This window comes from Notamacropus eugenii, chromosome 3 (genome assembly GCF_028372415.1).
Source record: "Notamacropus eugenii isolate mMacEug1 chromosome 3, mMacEug1.pri_v2, whole genome shotgun sequence".
Taxonomy (NCBI): domain Eukaryota; kingdom Metazoa; phylum Chordata; class Mammalia; order Diprotodontia; family Macropodidae; genus Notamacropus; species Notamacropus eugenii.
Window position 1 is genome coordinate 220,533,820 of NC_092874.1, and position 14,918 is coordinate 220,548,737.

At 49.0% G+C, this 14,918-nt stretch overlaps 1 protein-coding gene across 4 annotated transcripts in view; it reads right to left on the reverse strand.

The window, feature by feature from the left end:
- The window catches only part of ADCY6 (adenylate cyclase 6), a 28,362-nt gene extending 14,242 nt beyond the window's left edge, over window positions 1–14,120 (reverse strand). The window contains exons 1-11 of one of the 4 annotated variants that reach the window (XM_072654527.1): window positions 14,024–14,120; window positions 9,565–10,399; window positions 6,177–6,326; window positions 5,848–5,969; window positions 5,597–5,708; window positions 5,229–5,356; window positions 4,415–4,573; window positions 4,088–4,229; window positions 3,784–3,912; window positions 3,425–3,450; window positions 3,060–3,207 (exon numbers count right to left, since the gene is read on the reverse strand). In XM_072654527.1, coding sequence (XP_072510628.1) covers window positions 3,060–3,207; window positions 3,425–3,450; window positions 3,784–3,912; window positions 4,088–4,229; window positions 4,415–4,573; window positions 5,229–5,356; window positions 5,597–5,708; window positions 5,848–5,969; window positions 6,177–6,326; window positions 9,565–10,399; window positions 14,024–14,094 — 2,022 coding nt within the window. In that variant the 5' untranslated portion in view covers window positions 14,095–14,120. Of the gene's footprint in view, window positions 1–3,059; window positions 3,208–3,424; window positions 3,451–3,783; window positions 3,913–4,087; window positions 4,230–4,414; window positions 4,574–5,228; window positions 5,357–5,596; window positions 5,709–5,847; window positions 5,970–6,176; window positions 6,327–9,564; window positions 10,400–11,339; window positions 11,491–13,019; window positions 13,142–13,991 lie in introns of those variants that run through there. The other 3 variants (XM_072654529.1, XM_072654528.1, XM_072654530.1) reach the window with 3 other exon arrangements.
- Between the last annotated feature and the right edge of the window lie 798 nt (window positions 14,121–14,918).

A 14,918-nucleotide genomic window follows, 5' to 3' on the forward strand; every position in this document is an offset into this window, starting at 1 on the left:
AGTCTGGCATCTCCCACCGCCTCTTTGAACATCTTGAACTGGTTGTCCTGTAGACATTTTAAACTCAGCATGTACAAAACTGAATCTAGCTTTCCTCTTAAGCACTTCCTTCTTCCAAATTTTCTTATTGTTGTCAAAGGTACCACCACTTCCCAGTTACCAAGGTTCATAACCTAGATATCTTTCTCAGCTCTTCTCTCTCTCTCTTTCCACCCTCAACATATCAAATCAGTTGCCAAGTCCCATAGATTCTACCTTTGGAACATAATTCATGTATGTCCCTTTTTCTCCTCCGACACTATCAGTACCCTGGTATAGACTCTTATTGCCTCACACTAGCTTACTGGAGTAAGCTCCATTGGTCTACCTGCCTCAAGTCTCTCCTAGCAACTGGACTGCAGTCAGGAAGACCTAAGTTCAAGTCTGACCTCAGACACTGACTAGTTGTGTGACTCTGGGAAAGTCACTTAACCTCTGTTCACCTCAGTTTCCTTAACCATAAAATGGGGATAATAATAGCACTTACGTCCTAGGGTTCCTCATCTGTAAAATGAGCTGGAGAAGGAAATGGCAAACCATTCCAGTATCTTTGCCAAGAAAACCCCCAATGGGGTCATGAAGAGTTGGACAGGACTGAACACAAAAAACAGCACTTACCTCTCAGGGTTGTTCTGAGTACCAAATAAGCTATTTATTAAGCACTTAGTATAATGTCTGAAACACAGCAGGCACTTAAGAAATGCCTTTTTCTCTTCTCACTCCAGTCCACCTTCCACTCAGATGTCACACTGATCTCCCTAAATTGCAGATTTAACCATGTCACCTTTTCCTACCCATTCAATAAACTCCGATGGCTCCCTATTACAGATGTTCCAAACAAAGTCTTGTTTGTTTTCTGAAGCCAAAATCTGCCCCTTTCCTTCCCTCTGCAATTTTCTTACATTTTTTTACTCCCCTCCACCTACTCAGAGATCCAGCATCACTGGCCTCCTAGGTTAGGCCAGTCCAGCTCCTGACTCCATGCATTTCCAATGGCTGAAATGCCTACAGTGCTCTGCCTTCTCATCTCTACCTCCTGGTTCACCTGGCTTCTTTCAAGTCCCAGCTAAAATCCCATTTTCTGCAAGAACCTTTTCCTAATCCCCCTTAAAGCTAAAGCCTTCCCTCTAGGATTATCTCCAGTTTATCTGGTCTACATCTCATTTGTACATAGTCATTTGCATGTTACCTCCCTCATTAGACTATAATCTCCTAGAGGGTAGCCACTGTTTTTCACCTTTTTTTTGTTTAGTACAATGCAAGGCACATACTTGATGACTTGACTTTGCATTGCTTCCATGGAAGCTTTTGATTTTATTTGACCTTGCATTTTGGAAAAGTATTTTTTGATGTCTTGCTATTTTTCGCTGAATTGTAATCTTATTCTAATTACCTTAGCGAATTTATTTCTATCACTTCTGACAGCAAATTGCCTTACACGCCTGTATTAGTTTGTTCCTTGGTACAATAACACTGTGAAATTTCATTATCTAGAGTTTTTCTTTAACTTGTTCATTATCAGTAAGATTATATCCACCCCCTTCCTATTTCTATGACATTTTTCCCCTTTTATACAGTATCTGGAGAGGGAAATAGTTCTACACTTAGGTGAGTTCCTCTCCAGCAGTGGAGTAGGTGGTAGCAAAGGAAGCAAATAAGCTATACTCTCCTGTTGTCTCTTATGGGGAGGCAATTAACTTGCTGTGGGTGCTACTAGATACTTAAAGCAAGTTATTTGTATCAATATCTACAGGATATTGCTGAGAGCTCTCTGGAAACCCTACCTTAGAGTGACTCCTTTAATTCCCTTCTACCCTAAATGTAGGAGAAGGGAATTCTTTTCATATGGATCAGCATCATCCCTCTCTACTAGGAGGGAGGATGGTACATGGAAAACATGGCCCAAAAGTGTGGCAACAAGGGCTATAAAAATGTGCATACCCTTTGACCCAGCAATACCACTTCTAGGGCTGTATTTCCCAAAGAGATCATAAAAATGGGAAAGGGTCCCACATGTACAAAAATATTTATAGTAGCTCTTTTTGTGATGGCCAAGAACTGGAAATCAAGGGGATGACCATCAAATGGGGAATGGTTGACCAAGTTGTGATATATGAATGTAATGGAATAGTATTGTGCTATAAGAAATGATGAACAGGAGGACTTCAGAAAAACCTAGAAAAACTTATATGAACTGATGCTCAGTGAAGTGAGCAGAGCCAGATAACACTGTGCACAGTAACAGCCACAGTGTGTGAGGATTGTTTTTGATGGACTTAGCCTTTATAGCAATGTAAGATCCTAAAACATTTCCAAAGCACTCATGATGCAAAATACTATCCACATCCAGAGAAAGAACTATGGAGTCAGAATGCAGAGTGAGGCAGAATATTTTCTCCTTTGTTCTGTTCTGTTTTGTTTTTATCTCATGGTTTCCCCCACTGATTTTAATTCTTTTATGCAACATGACTAGTGTGAAAATGTGTTTAATAGGAATATATGTGTAGAATCCATAAGACTGAATGCTGTCTTGCAGAGAGATGGGGAGAAAATTTGGAATTTATAGAAGTGATTGTTGAAAACTGAAAACAAATAAATTAATAAATTTGGGGAAAAAAAAGTTGGACCAAAAAAAGTGTGGCAGCAGCTATAAAAGTGTCTCAGACCCTTCTTTAGACATCCTGTACAGGCAAAGGACAGCCACTGCTATAGACCTTACTCCCTCTCACCTTAGTGGCACAGCAATGCATGGTATCAGGAGCTCTCTCAATTATCTGTCCCTAATCATAGGGGCACACATGCTTCACTAAATTGCTGGGTCCCACACTTTATTGTTGTTTTCTCTTTCAGTGGTGTTTCTGAATCTTATTGTGGAGGCTGGTGGAGTTAACTCATTCTGATGTGTTCCAAAAAGTCCCCATAGCTAGTCTTAAGGTTTCCATCCTAGGTATACTCATAATTTTCCCCTCTCCTTCAAGCTTATTTTTCCCAAATCCTGATTCCATGTCCAGTTCCCTCACCTTCTTTTCAAGTTCTGGTGTCTGGAAGGTAAGAAGGAATCGACGTACATGATCTTTGCGCAATTGATCAATACTTCGGGCATCAATGGCACGACCCAAGAATTCATCCACCTCATCCTCAGGGTTCAGGGCTTCCTGGGCACCACGGCTACCAGATACAGGAAATATGTGTTACCAAGGGAATAGAAGAATCAGCACAAAAGCACGATGTGTGCTAAATCCCCAACAAGCCTGGGGCGTCAAAAGAAGGGAACATGCTCACTTCCCATCCATTCTGAGGGAAGTGGTCCCCACGTGCCCTAACCATAAATTCTGTGCAGTGTACAACCCAAGCCCTCCAATCCCAGGTTTGGACCTTCACTTACTTGTCTTTACTTGAGTCATCGATGCCCTGAAGAGAGGGGCAAAAAGTGAGTGAAGAGGGCAAATTTATTCCCTTCAAACTTTACCCTAATCTTGATGGTTGTTCCCCTGATCTTCCCATTAAATGAGCTTTCCTGCCATTAGCTCTGAGGAGACTTCATCCCTGTGATTCCCATTCCAAGGATGAAATCATCACTCGCCCCATTCCTTAAGCTCCACCCAGGTATCAGTTCTATGGGAGACACAGGAACCCTTGGGCAGCCATCTGGTCCCCAAGACTGAGGAAGGAAGCTGGGGTGGGAGGGAAAGGGGAGCTGCTGAATGTGGGGGTAAAACAGATGAAGACCCCTATATTCCTTACCATCTGGCGGAAAGCCTTAGAGTCCTTGGTTCGAGAAAAGGAACGATCTGGCACCCAGCGTGGCATAAGCCCCTCACTAGAGTTGGCTCGAGTCCGTTGCATCTTGGCCAACATGGCCTTTTCCTCCTTCTGTGCCAGGAGCAGGGTACACATGGAATTAGAAAGAGTAAAATAAATGACCCCCTGTACCTCCCCTTTCTAATTCTACCCTTGCCCTTTTCCCCCTCCATAGTGACACCTTAAGCCCATAACTTTCCTCCCAAATATCCCTGCTCCCCTCTCCCAAACCCACTCAGGCCCTGACCCGTTTTTGACTGGCACCCAGAATCAGGAAGGTCTCAATGTGCTGCTCTTTGAGATAGGCATTCCGCTCACCACCCCTGCCAGGCTCTACTTCATAGTCGCCATTTAGATATTGCAGAGTGGCCCTGGTAATATGGATCCGCCTTAGGGGAAGAGGGAAAGAGAAGAAATAGAAATGAGACTTAAGCTTCCTGCAAGCTCCCTAGCCTTGACTTTTCAATTATACCTAGTATTCCCACCTCCTTTGTAGAGGCTTTGGCTTCAGCATGATCCTCCTTCTTTCAAATTCATGCTGTCCACATAGTCCCTCTCCCAAGTCGGTACTTACCCTGCCCGGCCTCCAGCTTCCATGTGATTGGCCAAGGTAACATCATTGGACCAGACATCAAATTGCCATTTCCGAAGGCCTAGAACACCACAGTGTACTCGCCCACTGTGGATACCCACACGCATATTCACATTCACACCTGTGACCTCCCGTACCAACCTGTAAATATGGTGGGAAACAACTTAGCTTCTTGGGGGAATGGCCAGCATTATGAGAGCTCCCCAGGCTTGACCTGCCCCTGACAGTAAAATGGGATGAGGAGAGCCAAACTGTTACCACCCCTTCTCCTGTTTCCTGGCCCCCAACCCTTGCCCCTGGCCCTCCTGATGCCCTTATCAGGGGCTAGGTCAGGAAAGCAACAGGTGGAAAGATGCTTCATTTGGTCATATGCAGAGGAATTTAGGAAGCTCACATAGATGCATATGAATAATGTGTTCTTTGTTCATGATTCATGCATGTTCCACTAAAACAGGATCAGGCTATCCCATGGAACCATAATTCTAGGAAATGTGTGAAAATAAGAATAGGATAGTGTGCATTCAGACTGATGCATACATGTGATAGGTGAGGGACTTCCCAACCCAGCAACCCATATTTGGCTTAGGATCTAACAGTAGATAATAACCTCTATAGGCATGCAAAGGGTAAAACTTAAGAAGAATTAGGGGTGAGAGAAAGATGGTATTTAGGACAGAGCATTCAGAGTAGATAGGTGGCAGTGCCCTAGGGGTAGAGGAAGGAATAATATGGAAGGGAAAAAAGCTTAGGAGTGCCAATGACATAGGAAGAACCTAAGGATGGGGGAATTTCTCACGAGATAGCCTCGATCATGTCCACACCCATCTCCACACAGCAGTGGGCATGATCAGCCCGGGCCTCTGGTAATCCAGAGACACAATAGTAACAGTCCCCCAAGATCTTGATCCGTAGGCAGTGATTTTCCTGGGGGGAGGGGAATGGGGAGAGTTTGGGATGAGTTGGGACTACCGCCTGTACAACCCAACCTGTCTAATGCATACCCAGGTCCAAACTAAGTACTCCCCTTCCATGATTGATGATCCATGGTTCAGTGACCCAAGCCTGGGAATTATATCTTCCCATGATTCCCATGGCATAGCTCCCAATACCTAGGTGTAGCCCTCAATACCCAAAAGTCAGCCCATGCCCAAAGGGTACTCTCACCGCAGCCAGTTTATCAAATCGGGCAAAGAGCTCATTAAGGGTCATGACCAGTTCTTGTGCAGTACACTGGGAGGCCAAGCTGGTGAAGCCCTCGATGTCAGCAAACAGGATGCTGGGGGATGTGGCAGCAGGTGAATGAGGGACCATTTCTCCTGGCAGTTCATTTATCCCACTGCTCCCCTGAACCCACCAAATCCCTTACAACTAGCCCTGGCCACTGACCCTCACCTTTGCCCATTCTTTGACCTTACCTGACATTATCATGCTTCTGAATATAGATTTTATGAAACATCATGTCCTCTTTCTTGGTGTTTATATCTTCTTTCATTTCCAAGGCAACATGTTGGGGCAATACTGAGAGCAGCAGTCGCTCCTAGGCCAAGGAAACCCAACTATCATTCTCCCCCAAATATACACTGTCCATTCTCACATTTATCTTTTTCTTATCCCCAAATAGTCCCGGGCTCTTTCACATACCCCAAAGTACTAGGGGTATGTGAGGGGGAGGGGCAGAAAAACTTGGGTCAAGGGACCACCTAGCCCCCAACCCTCAGCATTCTTCTTTCTTCCCAGTCCTTACCTGCTGCCGGTTCTCATGCTGAAGGTGTAGCCGGGCCTGGATGTAGCCTCGAGTCTCCTGAAAGGCCTGACGCTGGGACACTTCAGCTGGGTAGTGGGTGCATATGCCAATGATATTGGTACAAAGGAACAGGAGCACGTTGGCACTGAGCTGAGGGGAGCAGGGAAGCTTAGATCCCTTTCTCCCATAGATTCTGAAAACTACCCTAACCCAGGAAGTCCCACCTTTCACCAACATTAGGAAAAAAGTCAGGAGCTTATACCCAGAATGCCCAACCACTACTTTTTCTCCACTCAGTCCTCAAGGGACTGGAATAGTTCTGTCTCTTCCTGCCACCAACCAACTTCAGTGACCATGGATCCAACATCTCCTAAGACCAAAAGAATGCTCTAGAACCAGACCACCTTCTTAACTGTTTCTCATTCTTTTTCCATTCTATTTCCCTCTCCAGTCCTCAACTACCCCCAGCCCTCTAGTATCTCTATGAGGTAGAACAACAGAGTGCAGTATATTGGTAGACACGTGACAATAGAGAGAGACCTCTTTCCTTCAGTTTCCTACTCAGGAGAGGACAAAGACACTAGTAGAACACTGCCTTTTGCTGGTGATGGGGTGAAAATACTGGTACCAGGCTAATCCTGATCATTTATACTGTACCTGGGCTGAACTCATCAAGAGCTTCCCTGTTCTACAAATGTTTAGCATAGGATTGGGTAGGATTAACTCAGGTGGAGGAACATGGTCTAGCCTAAGTGAACCTCAGTACTGTTGGGAGCTCAGGGGTTAACTTGCAACCTTCAACAATACCCCAGAATCGGCTACAGGATAGGGCATATCATTCTGGAAGGGTGAGAAAGAAATCTAACCCTGACCAAGGATCAGGAGTTCTAGTGCTGGCCCTTCCATTAACACCCTATGACCTTAGACAAATCACTTAGCCTCTTGGGGGCCTCAGTTTCCTTATATGTGAAAGGGGATTGAACTAAACCAAAATCCCTTCTGACTAACATGACTCTTCTCTGAGCTACCCTTCCCCTCCCTACTTTACACATGCCAAGGCTGGGATCAGGCCTTCCTCCCACAGGGAGGGGAATGGGAGGCTGGGGGGATAGGGGGTTACAATATCTCTCTTGGGGTTTCTAAGAATAACCTATGGTTGGGGAGAGGGGAAGGGGGGGAAGAGAGACAAACCAAGCAACTTCCCTTCCTGGCCCCGGGGAACAAGAGAGGAAAATGTGAGTCACAGTGAGGGGAGGGGGTAATGGGGGACTGAAATAACTCTGTGTGTCTATCTGATTGTGAGAAAAACTGATAGTGAGAGACTGTGCTAGCTGTAGGACTCTAAGTGTGTGGTGTGCGTATGCGTCAGCCTGAGAATGACTATATGACTGTGTACACAATGTGAATGTCAGAGTGAGATACTAGGCTGGCTGGCCATGGAGGGCCCCACCCCTAACCACTTACATCGCTCCTCCTCCTGCCACGAGCAGGGCAGACTGTCAATGCCTGGGGATGTTGTTATTAATAATAATAAATAGCTCCTACTGATATAGTCTTCATAAATAAATCTATAAAGTAGGTAGAACATTTATTACCCCCATTTTGCAGATAAAGAAACTGAGGTTCAGAGGTCTAGAGGCTGAACGGGAGCACCCAGAGCACTTCTCTTGACCAAGGGCCCATGGGTCCAACTGGAATCAGGAGCTTTTGAGCTCAAGGAAAGACTAAGGACAACCCCAGGCCACTGGGTTTGGCAGGGGTAAAGGGAACTTCCCCCACCCTCCCCAAGAATGTGCCTGAGACCCACTGGGCGAGGCAGCAGCAGTATGCCCAAGGAAAGGCAGGCAGCCCTGGCACAGCCTTGGCCTTTGTGGAGCTGTACCCCTCAGTGGGGCACTGGGCCAGCTCCTGGGCACCATGCCACTAGGGAGAAGACGCCCACATTAGGGGTAGGGGAGTAGAGGAAAAGGGGAAGCACCCTTTCTCAGAAGGGGACCAGAAGTCTGAAGGATCCAGCTTGATCCCTCATAACAGAAAATTGAGGGAGTTGAGGGGGTTGGTGGTCCTTGGCCCTTTAAGAGCTCTGACTCTGCCTAAAGGGCACGTGTTCCCTAACAGACCAGTGATAAAGTTACTTCAATAAGGTACATTCTGTTCTGGGTGGTACAGGGGGGCGGGCCAAAGGCAAGCAAGTCAAAAAGCTCAGCTCCTTGTCCTGAGAACCCCAGATAACTGCTCCTCTCTGAAAGAGTCTGAAGCACTATAGGCAAGACAGACCCCTTGGTAAGGCTATTGAGGTGCCCAGGGATGGTAGGAAGGAAGAGCTAGTGAAGAAAAGTTCTCTCTCCTCCTTGTACCTCAGCTCATTCTCTCCCAATAGAACTGTGGGATGGAAGAAAAGGCAAGAGGGGAAGTCCTGGTCAGGCAGCAATTATCTGTCAGCTATTGTTTGAAAGGGTAAAAGTCCCTCTAGACCAGCCTCCTTTGGTCCTACTCCTTTGCCTGCCTCTCTGCACACCTGCCCACCTCCTTGAATAAGAAGGAAAATATTACCCCATGTGAAAAGCCATGTCACTCTGGGGTACTAAGTACTGCTGAAAAAGCATAGTGCTCACAGGGTTAAGCAGCATGGAGATGGGGAGATCAATTTCTCTCCTGTTCAAGGCAGAGGGGAAGGAAGGCAGAAAACAAGTATCTACTAGTTGCCCACTACAACCTGGCTGGAGTGAGGATGGTAGGCCAGGATTTGGTGCATCCAGTCTCTCAAGACTTCTCCCTTCTCCAGCATAGCCCAAGGTTGGCTCTAAAAAAGGTTCCCCACCAGGGGATGGCAGCTGGATATTGGCCCAGGGTAGTAAGAGATAGGATTTACTTTACCCCATCCATTGGGGATAAACAACCCCTTCACTCTCTACCTAAGACTATTCTTCAGTCGTGATAGCACCACCAGTCTGCTATTCTAATATCAAAACTGGGTCAGCAATGCCAGTGGCCAGTGGTCACATTTCAACACTGTTCATTTAACCCCTTCCTCTTTAATTTGGAGATGAACACCTTAGAAGACCATCCTCCACTGGCTTAGAAGATGTATTTCTGAGTCATTAGGTAAAGAATGTGGAGACAGAGGTCCATAGCTTCTCCATCAGCACCTTTTCATTGTTCAGTGGGAACCCCAAAGGGTGGTACCTTGCTTCCAGGTATCTTTAACAAGACCTAACTTCCTTAACACATATGCTTTTTCTTACTTCCAGAAGGCAGCTTTCCCTTGTACCATTTCCACAATATCAACCATATCTCTTCCCCCAAATTCCTCCTTTTACCTAATAATCCCTGACCAGGTACCCACTATTCCCAGATTCTAGACTCATACACCTCCCTTCCCACCCACCTGTCTCCAGAGGAAGGTGTCTTCTCTGTTGAGGTGCCAGGCGACAAGCAGGTGGAGAGCAGAGAGGCCCAGGCCACTCAGCACAGCTGCCCTCATACGGACAGGTAACAGGGTATAGGTGATGTAAACAAAGAACACTGGGCACCACAGCCCAGCTGAGGCACTTCGAGGGGCAGCCACCAAGGCCATCCCCACCTGCACGGCAGCCAGAACGGCCAGCACCACATAGCTCACCACCCACATGGAATCCTGGTTAAAGTCATGACGGTTACACACCACCATCAGGGCCACAAAGAGAGCAGCAGCCCCAGCCAGGAGCGCCACGTAGGCAGGGTGAGGGTGAGCGGGGGCCGCGTGGAAGGCCAGAAGCACAGCTGTCAATAGCACCAGCACCCCCATCAGCAGGGTCAAGCTGCTCTGGTTCATTTGGAAGAAATAGCGTTGGTAGAGCCGTTCCAGCTTGGCCGATCGAAACTGCTTGGACTGAAACACCCTTGCCAGGTGTTGCCAACAAGAATTTGCACTCCCAGACATCCCGCTGGGTGCTGCCGTTTCATTGTCCTCAAAACCCAGGGCCACAGACCTCAGCCCTAGTTCTTTCCCTCCAACTGGACCCCGCTTTCGGGAATAGGTATCATCCTGCCACGGACATCGTGGAGGGGCTGGAGGAGAGGGGCTTGGTGACTCAGCATCTTGGAGGCAGCTCATATAGTGGGCACCACAAAGGCCACTGCCCCTGGCTCCTCGATGTGGGCGCTTCTGTCCATTTCGTTCACCCCAAGCCATCTTCCGCTCATCTACCTTTGGCACCAGGACACCACTAAACCAAGACATACTGTAGAGAGGAAGGAAGGAGGTATACAATTGAGAACATGCCACAAATAGCTGACTGGCATGATTTAAATGTGCATGTAGACTTGTGCTCCCTACTCCAAAAGAAGGAAGGCAGAACAATTAACCCTACCTCAAATCATCATCCCAGAGACTACCAGCTCTGACTGGCTTAAAAGGCACAATGAATAAACAATAAACAAATAAAAGCTAAAAACAATATGCCCTTGCTTTTGTACAGGGCCTTAGACTTTTCCAGTATTCCACCAGATCTGCAGAAAATACTTTATCAAAGTAGCAATGACATATGCTATCCCCATTTGACAGATAAGGAAATTGAGGCCCAGAAAAACTAAGTGACTGCCCAACTTTCTACAGCTAATTAGTGACCCCAAGAGTCAAGAGTGGACCCCAAGTTTACTCTCCTACAACACTCCCAACCTGCCTCCAGCCAAATTCAGGTCCTGAATAGAGCATTACAATTATTAAATGTTTATTACACACCTACTTGGCACAGCACACTATGCTAGGCACTAACTTGAACCTTCTGTGCTCCTCCAGGGTACCTACTTGGGGGGTTACTTATACTAAAAATGTGACAGGTCATCCTTCCTGCTGGGGCGATGGGGAGGGGAAGAAAACTGAGGCAAACTGTTAAGTGGCACTCCAAGCTGGCACCTGAAGACAACTGGCCCTACCAGTTACTCATGTGGTCAGACAATCAAACCATTGTCTTCCCCTCCCCCCAAACTCTGGGATTTCTCCATCTAGGTTCCCTGTAGGGTAGTATGAACCTTAACTACGGCCCAAACTGAGGTACTTGGCTGGAGTGAATGGGTGGCAGGGGACATCAAGATTTGGAAAAGAATACCAAAGACCTGGCCCTTCAATATCATGATCCCCAAACCCACAAAAACAAAAAGTACCCGGCCAATCAAAATTACCAATAACTTCCAAGGGATGCAGAAAGATCCTAAGAGTTGTAAACAGGACTGTACCATGTCTCTAGTTGGCCCAGCTCCCTGTGTCCTCAGTCAGGCTGTTCCCACAGCTGCCTGGGGCCAGATCCCAGATTAGGACCGTTTTTCTACTCTTCTCCTTCCCTGACATCCTGTTCCTGACTACCCCCGCTACCCCCACCTCGCAGCTTTGTTTCCAATCCCCCCAGATCCCATCCCCAAGGACCTGTTCACAGCCCCATTCCCAGCCCCTTCTCAGTCATGTCCTAGCCCAGGGCACTGAGCCAAAGAAGAGTGAAAAACTCAGCACCACGCAAAACTCAGCAAAAAAAAGTATCATTCTGGCACCTCTAGTTAATAGAATAATATGGGTGGGTACCATACAAACCTCTGCCTCATAGGTGACCACCTGGATATCCGTGTAAGCTCTACTACTTTCATCTTCCTTGCTGCTCAGACAACACTGTGTGTGTAGTTGTGGTGTTTTATGAAGGTCAGTACTAGACTGTCCACTTAATCAATGCATCAAACTACAGGTCCCAGCAATCTATCGCTGAACCCCGATAGCCTTGGTCCTTCCTGCTTTCCTCATGACCTGACTCTGACTCTTCTCTGACCTCCCTCTTCTCAAAGGGCCTAGCTCTAGGCCCTGAAAGCTTGAGAGCTTTCTCTGTTACAGCTTCCATAACTTGGAAGCTACTACCTATCCCAATCCCATCTGCTTTGCTTGCTGCGGCCACCCTCCAGTGGTTACCCCCAGCTCACCCTTTCTTTGATGCCTGATCTTTCATTCCATGCTCTCCATGGGCCTTGATTTTTGCCATTTACAAAGGAGGGCAACAATAGGGAGTCACTAACCCCAGAGATGTCTCATCTCTGCTAATATTTCACCCCCAACTCCAAATGACTCAGGTTTGCCCCAACCCTTAATTCTCCTCCCTTGGCCAAAGGAAGATGAAATCTCTGGGTCTTTAACCCTTCAAAAAAGTTCTCAACAAATGACACTGCCCAGGTGGACTCCCTTAAATGCCTCCCTCCTCCCCTGCCCCCCATTGTGGAATATAGGCTCCCAAGGGCCATTCCCCTTCTATTCTCCAATGGACTGAGAGAATCCCTATCAGACTGGAACTCCCCCCCTCCGCCCCATCTCCCCTTCAAGGGCTCAGAACTCAAATTCCCATGACTTCCCCTCATCCAAGTCAAATCGTCTGTTTTAAGAAAAGGACGGGAGAGCAGGGGAGATTCTGACCAGTCTCCATAATTCTCAGATTCTCTTCCTAGTCCCCACTCTGGACCAGGCCTTGGGGAATGCCATGAGGGTAAGGGGACAGGGACTAACCGCCGGGGAGGCAGGGAGGAGTGACAGAGGAGGAATGGGGTGGCTGGGCCTGGAAGAAGCTAGGTAGCCGGTCTTCTGGACCCTCTCACACCTTCCCCTAACTCCCAAGCCACTCGGCAGTCCCCTCCTCTGGCACCCCTCCCCCGATTTTGTCCCGCCCCGCCCCCCGCTTCCGGAGAAGCAGGTAGAGGTCGGGTTTGCAGTAGGGGGTGGGGATTGGGGCTGGGACCTCGGGGTTCTCACTCCCCTCTCCGCCCCGGGCGCCCGGCCCTTCCCCTGCAGGGACCTGGGAGTCCCCGCCGCCGCTCCTCCCCACCTGGCCTCACCTGCCCGGCCGGTCCAGGTCGGGGCCTCCCCCGGCCCCCGCCCGGCCGCCCCCGCGGGCTCCCAGCGGGGGGCGGGCGGCGGGCTCCCTGCGGGGCGCCGAGCTGGGCACCTCCCTGGCTGCCTCGGCCGCGGGGCCGCGGGGCCCTGGTCCTCGCCCCGTCCCGGGCTGTCCAGCGCAGCCGCCCTCTACCCCGGATCCAGAAGTCCCCTCCCCGCGGGTTCCCGGGCTCCCCGCCTTAAAGGCGCCAGCTCCCTTTGTCCGGGCACCCCTCCCCCGGAGCGGGCCGGCGGGATGGGGGCGAGCGGGGCCCAGGGAGCCCCCTCCCCGCTCCGCCCTCCGCGCTCCGCCAGGCCTGGGAACACAAGAAGCTTCTGTTCGGCGATCAGCACCAGGATCAGGACCCGGGCTGCTCCTGGGGGGAGGGAGTGCGGGGGAGGGGGCCTGGTCACCCCCGCCCTCTTCCGCGTAGCTCCGGCCCCGGAGTCCCGGGCGTCCACGCCACCCGGCCTCTCCCCGGACCCTCCCCGCCCACCAGAGGTCCGGTTTCCTTCCTGCCCAGATCCCCTGGGAGCTGAGGTTAACCTGTGCCCGCAGCTTCCCCCCCACCCCCCGTTCCGCCCAGCCACGGCTTCTGGCTCCGGCTCCCCAGGGAGCCCCGTTTAATAATTAATTAAGGTTTCATTCCAGAAGGCGCCAGGTGTGTGTGGCCAGCTTTCCCCCGCAACTCTCCCCTCCTCCGCACGCGCGTGCACAGTCACACAGTCACACAGACGACACAGACACACAGACACGACACACAGACACACACACACACTCGCTGATCTTCTCCCTCCTCCCTCCTTCTCTGCCCGCTGGCATGCCCGGTGCCCCCAGGGCCTGGAGACTAAGTAGAAGGAAAGGGTGATATTCCTCTCCCGGGGATGACCTCAAGCCCCTCGCTCCCCAGGTACCCTCCCCACACCAGGGTCACCTGCCAGCATCTGAGTGTTCTCCCTCGGGTACCTGGCACTTCGAGGGGGCATCGCTGGTGGAACACCTGGGGAAACTTTGAGGCTTTTATGAATTTCACACATTTTTCCCCCTCCAGTTGCGTCAGCATGTTACCTGGGAGCAGAGTCACGTGGTAGCATTTTTCTCCCCTTTAACCCTTTCAGAGTACCCCAGTTTGTGGGTTAGCTATGCCCAGTGCAGGGCCCTGGTGTAAATAGGTGGATAGTAATATGCTGGAGGTGAGCAAATCCTAACAGGAATCGGGAAGGGCATTGGCATTGAGAGAAGTCAGATATTCTCTCTTGCAGACAGGCCCCGGAGTCAGCCCCTCATAGCTCCACTGCTCTGAAATCTGAAGGGGCTTGCCTCCCATACGGAGTTCAGACACCCGTGAAGAAAAAGTTGAAAAGTTTGGTTGTTAAACACCGTAGATTTAGGGTTTTGAGAGTTCTCAGAGCACTCACTTTTCAACATTCTTATTTCAACTCCTATTTCTTCCATGGAATATTCCCAGGCCATCTTCCCTTCTCTGAAATCCAATAGTCTCTATACTCTGAGAGCAGTCAGATAGGGGAAAGAGCACCTAAATCATCCATAGTAATAGTGAAAAGAACCTTTGTGAAAGTCACTAGAGTATGCATACCTTTTGATCCCACTGCCACTGCTAACTAGGCCTAAAATCCCGAAGACATTAAGCAAGGAGGAAAAGGACGCATATATACATAAAAAGTTTTAGCAGCTAGTTTTGTAGTAGCAAGAAAATGGAAACTATAGGGGGTACTCATCAACTGAGGATTGATTAAACAAATGGCCCATCTCCATAGTAATGGAATGTTACTGTGCCGTAAGAAATGATGAAAAGGATAGTTTTAGAGAAACTGAAAGATTGGTATGAGTGAAATGAGCA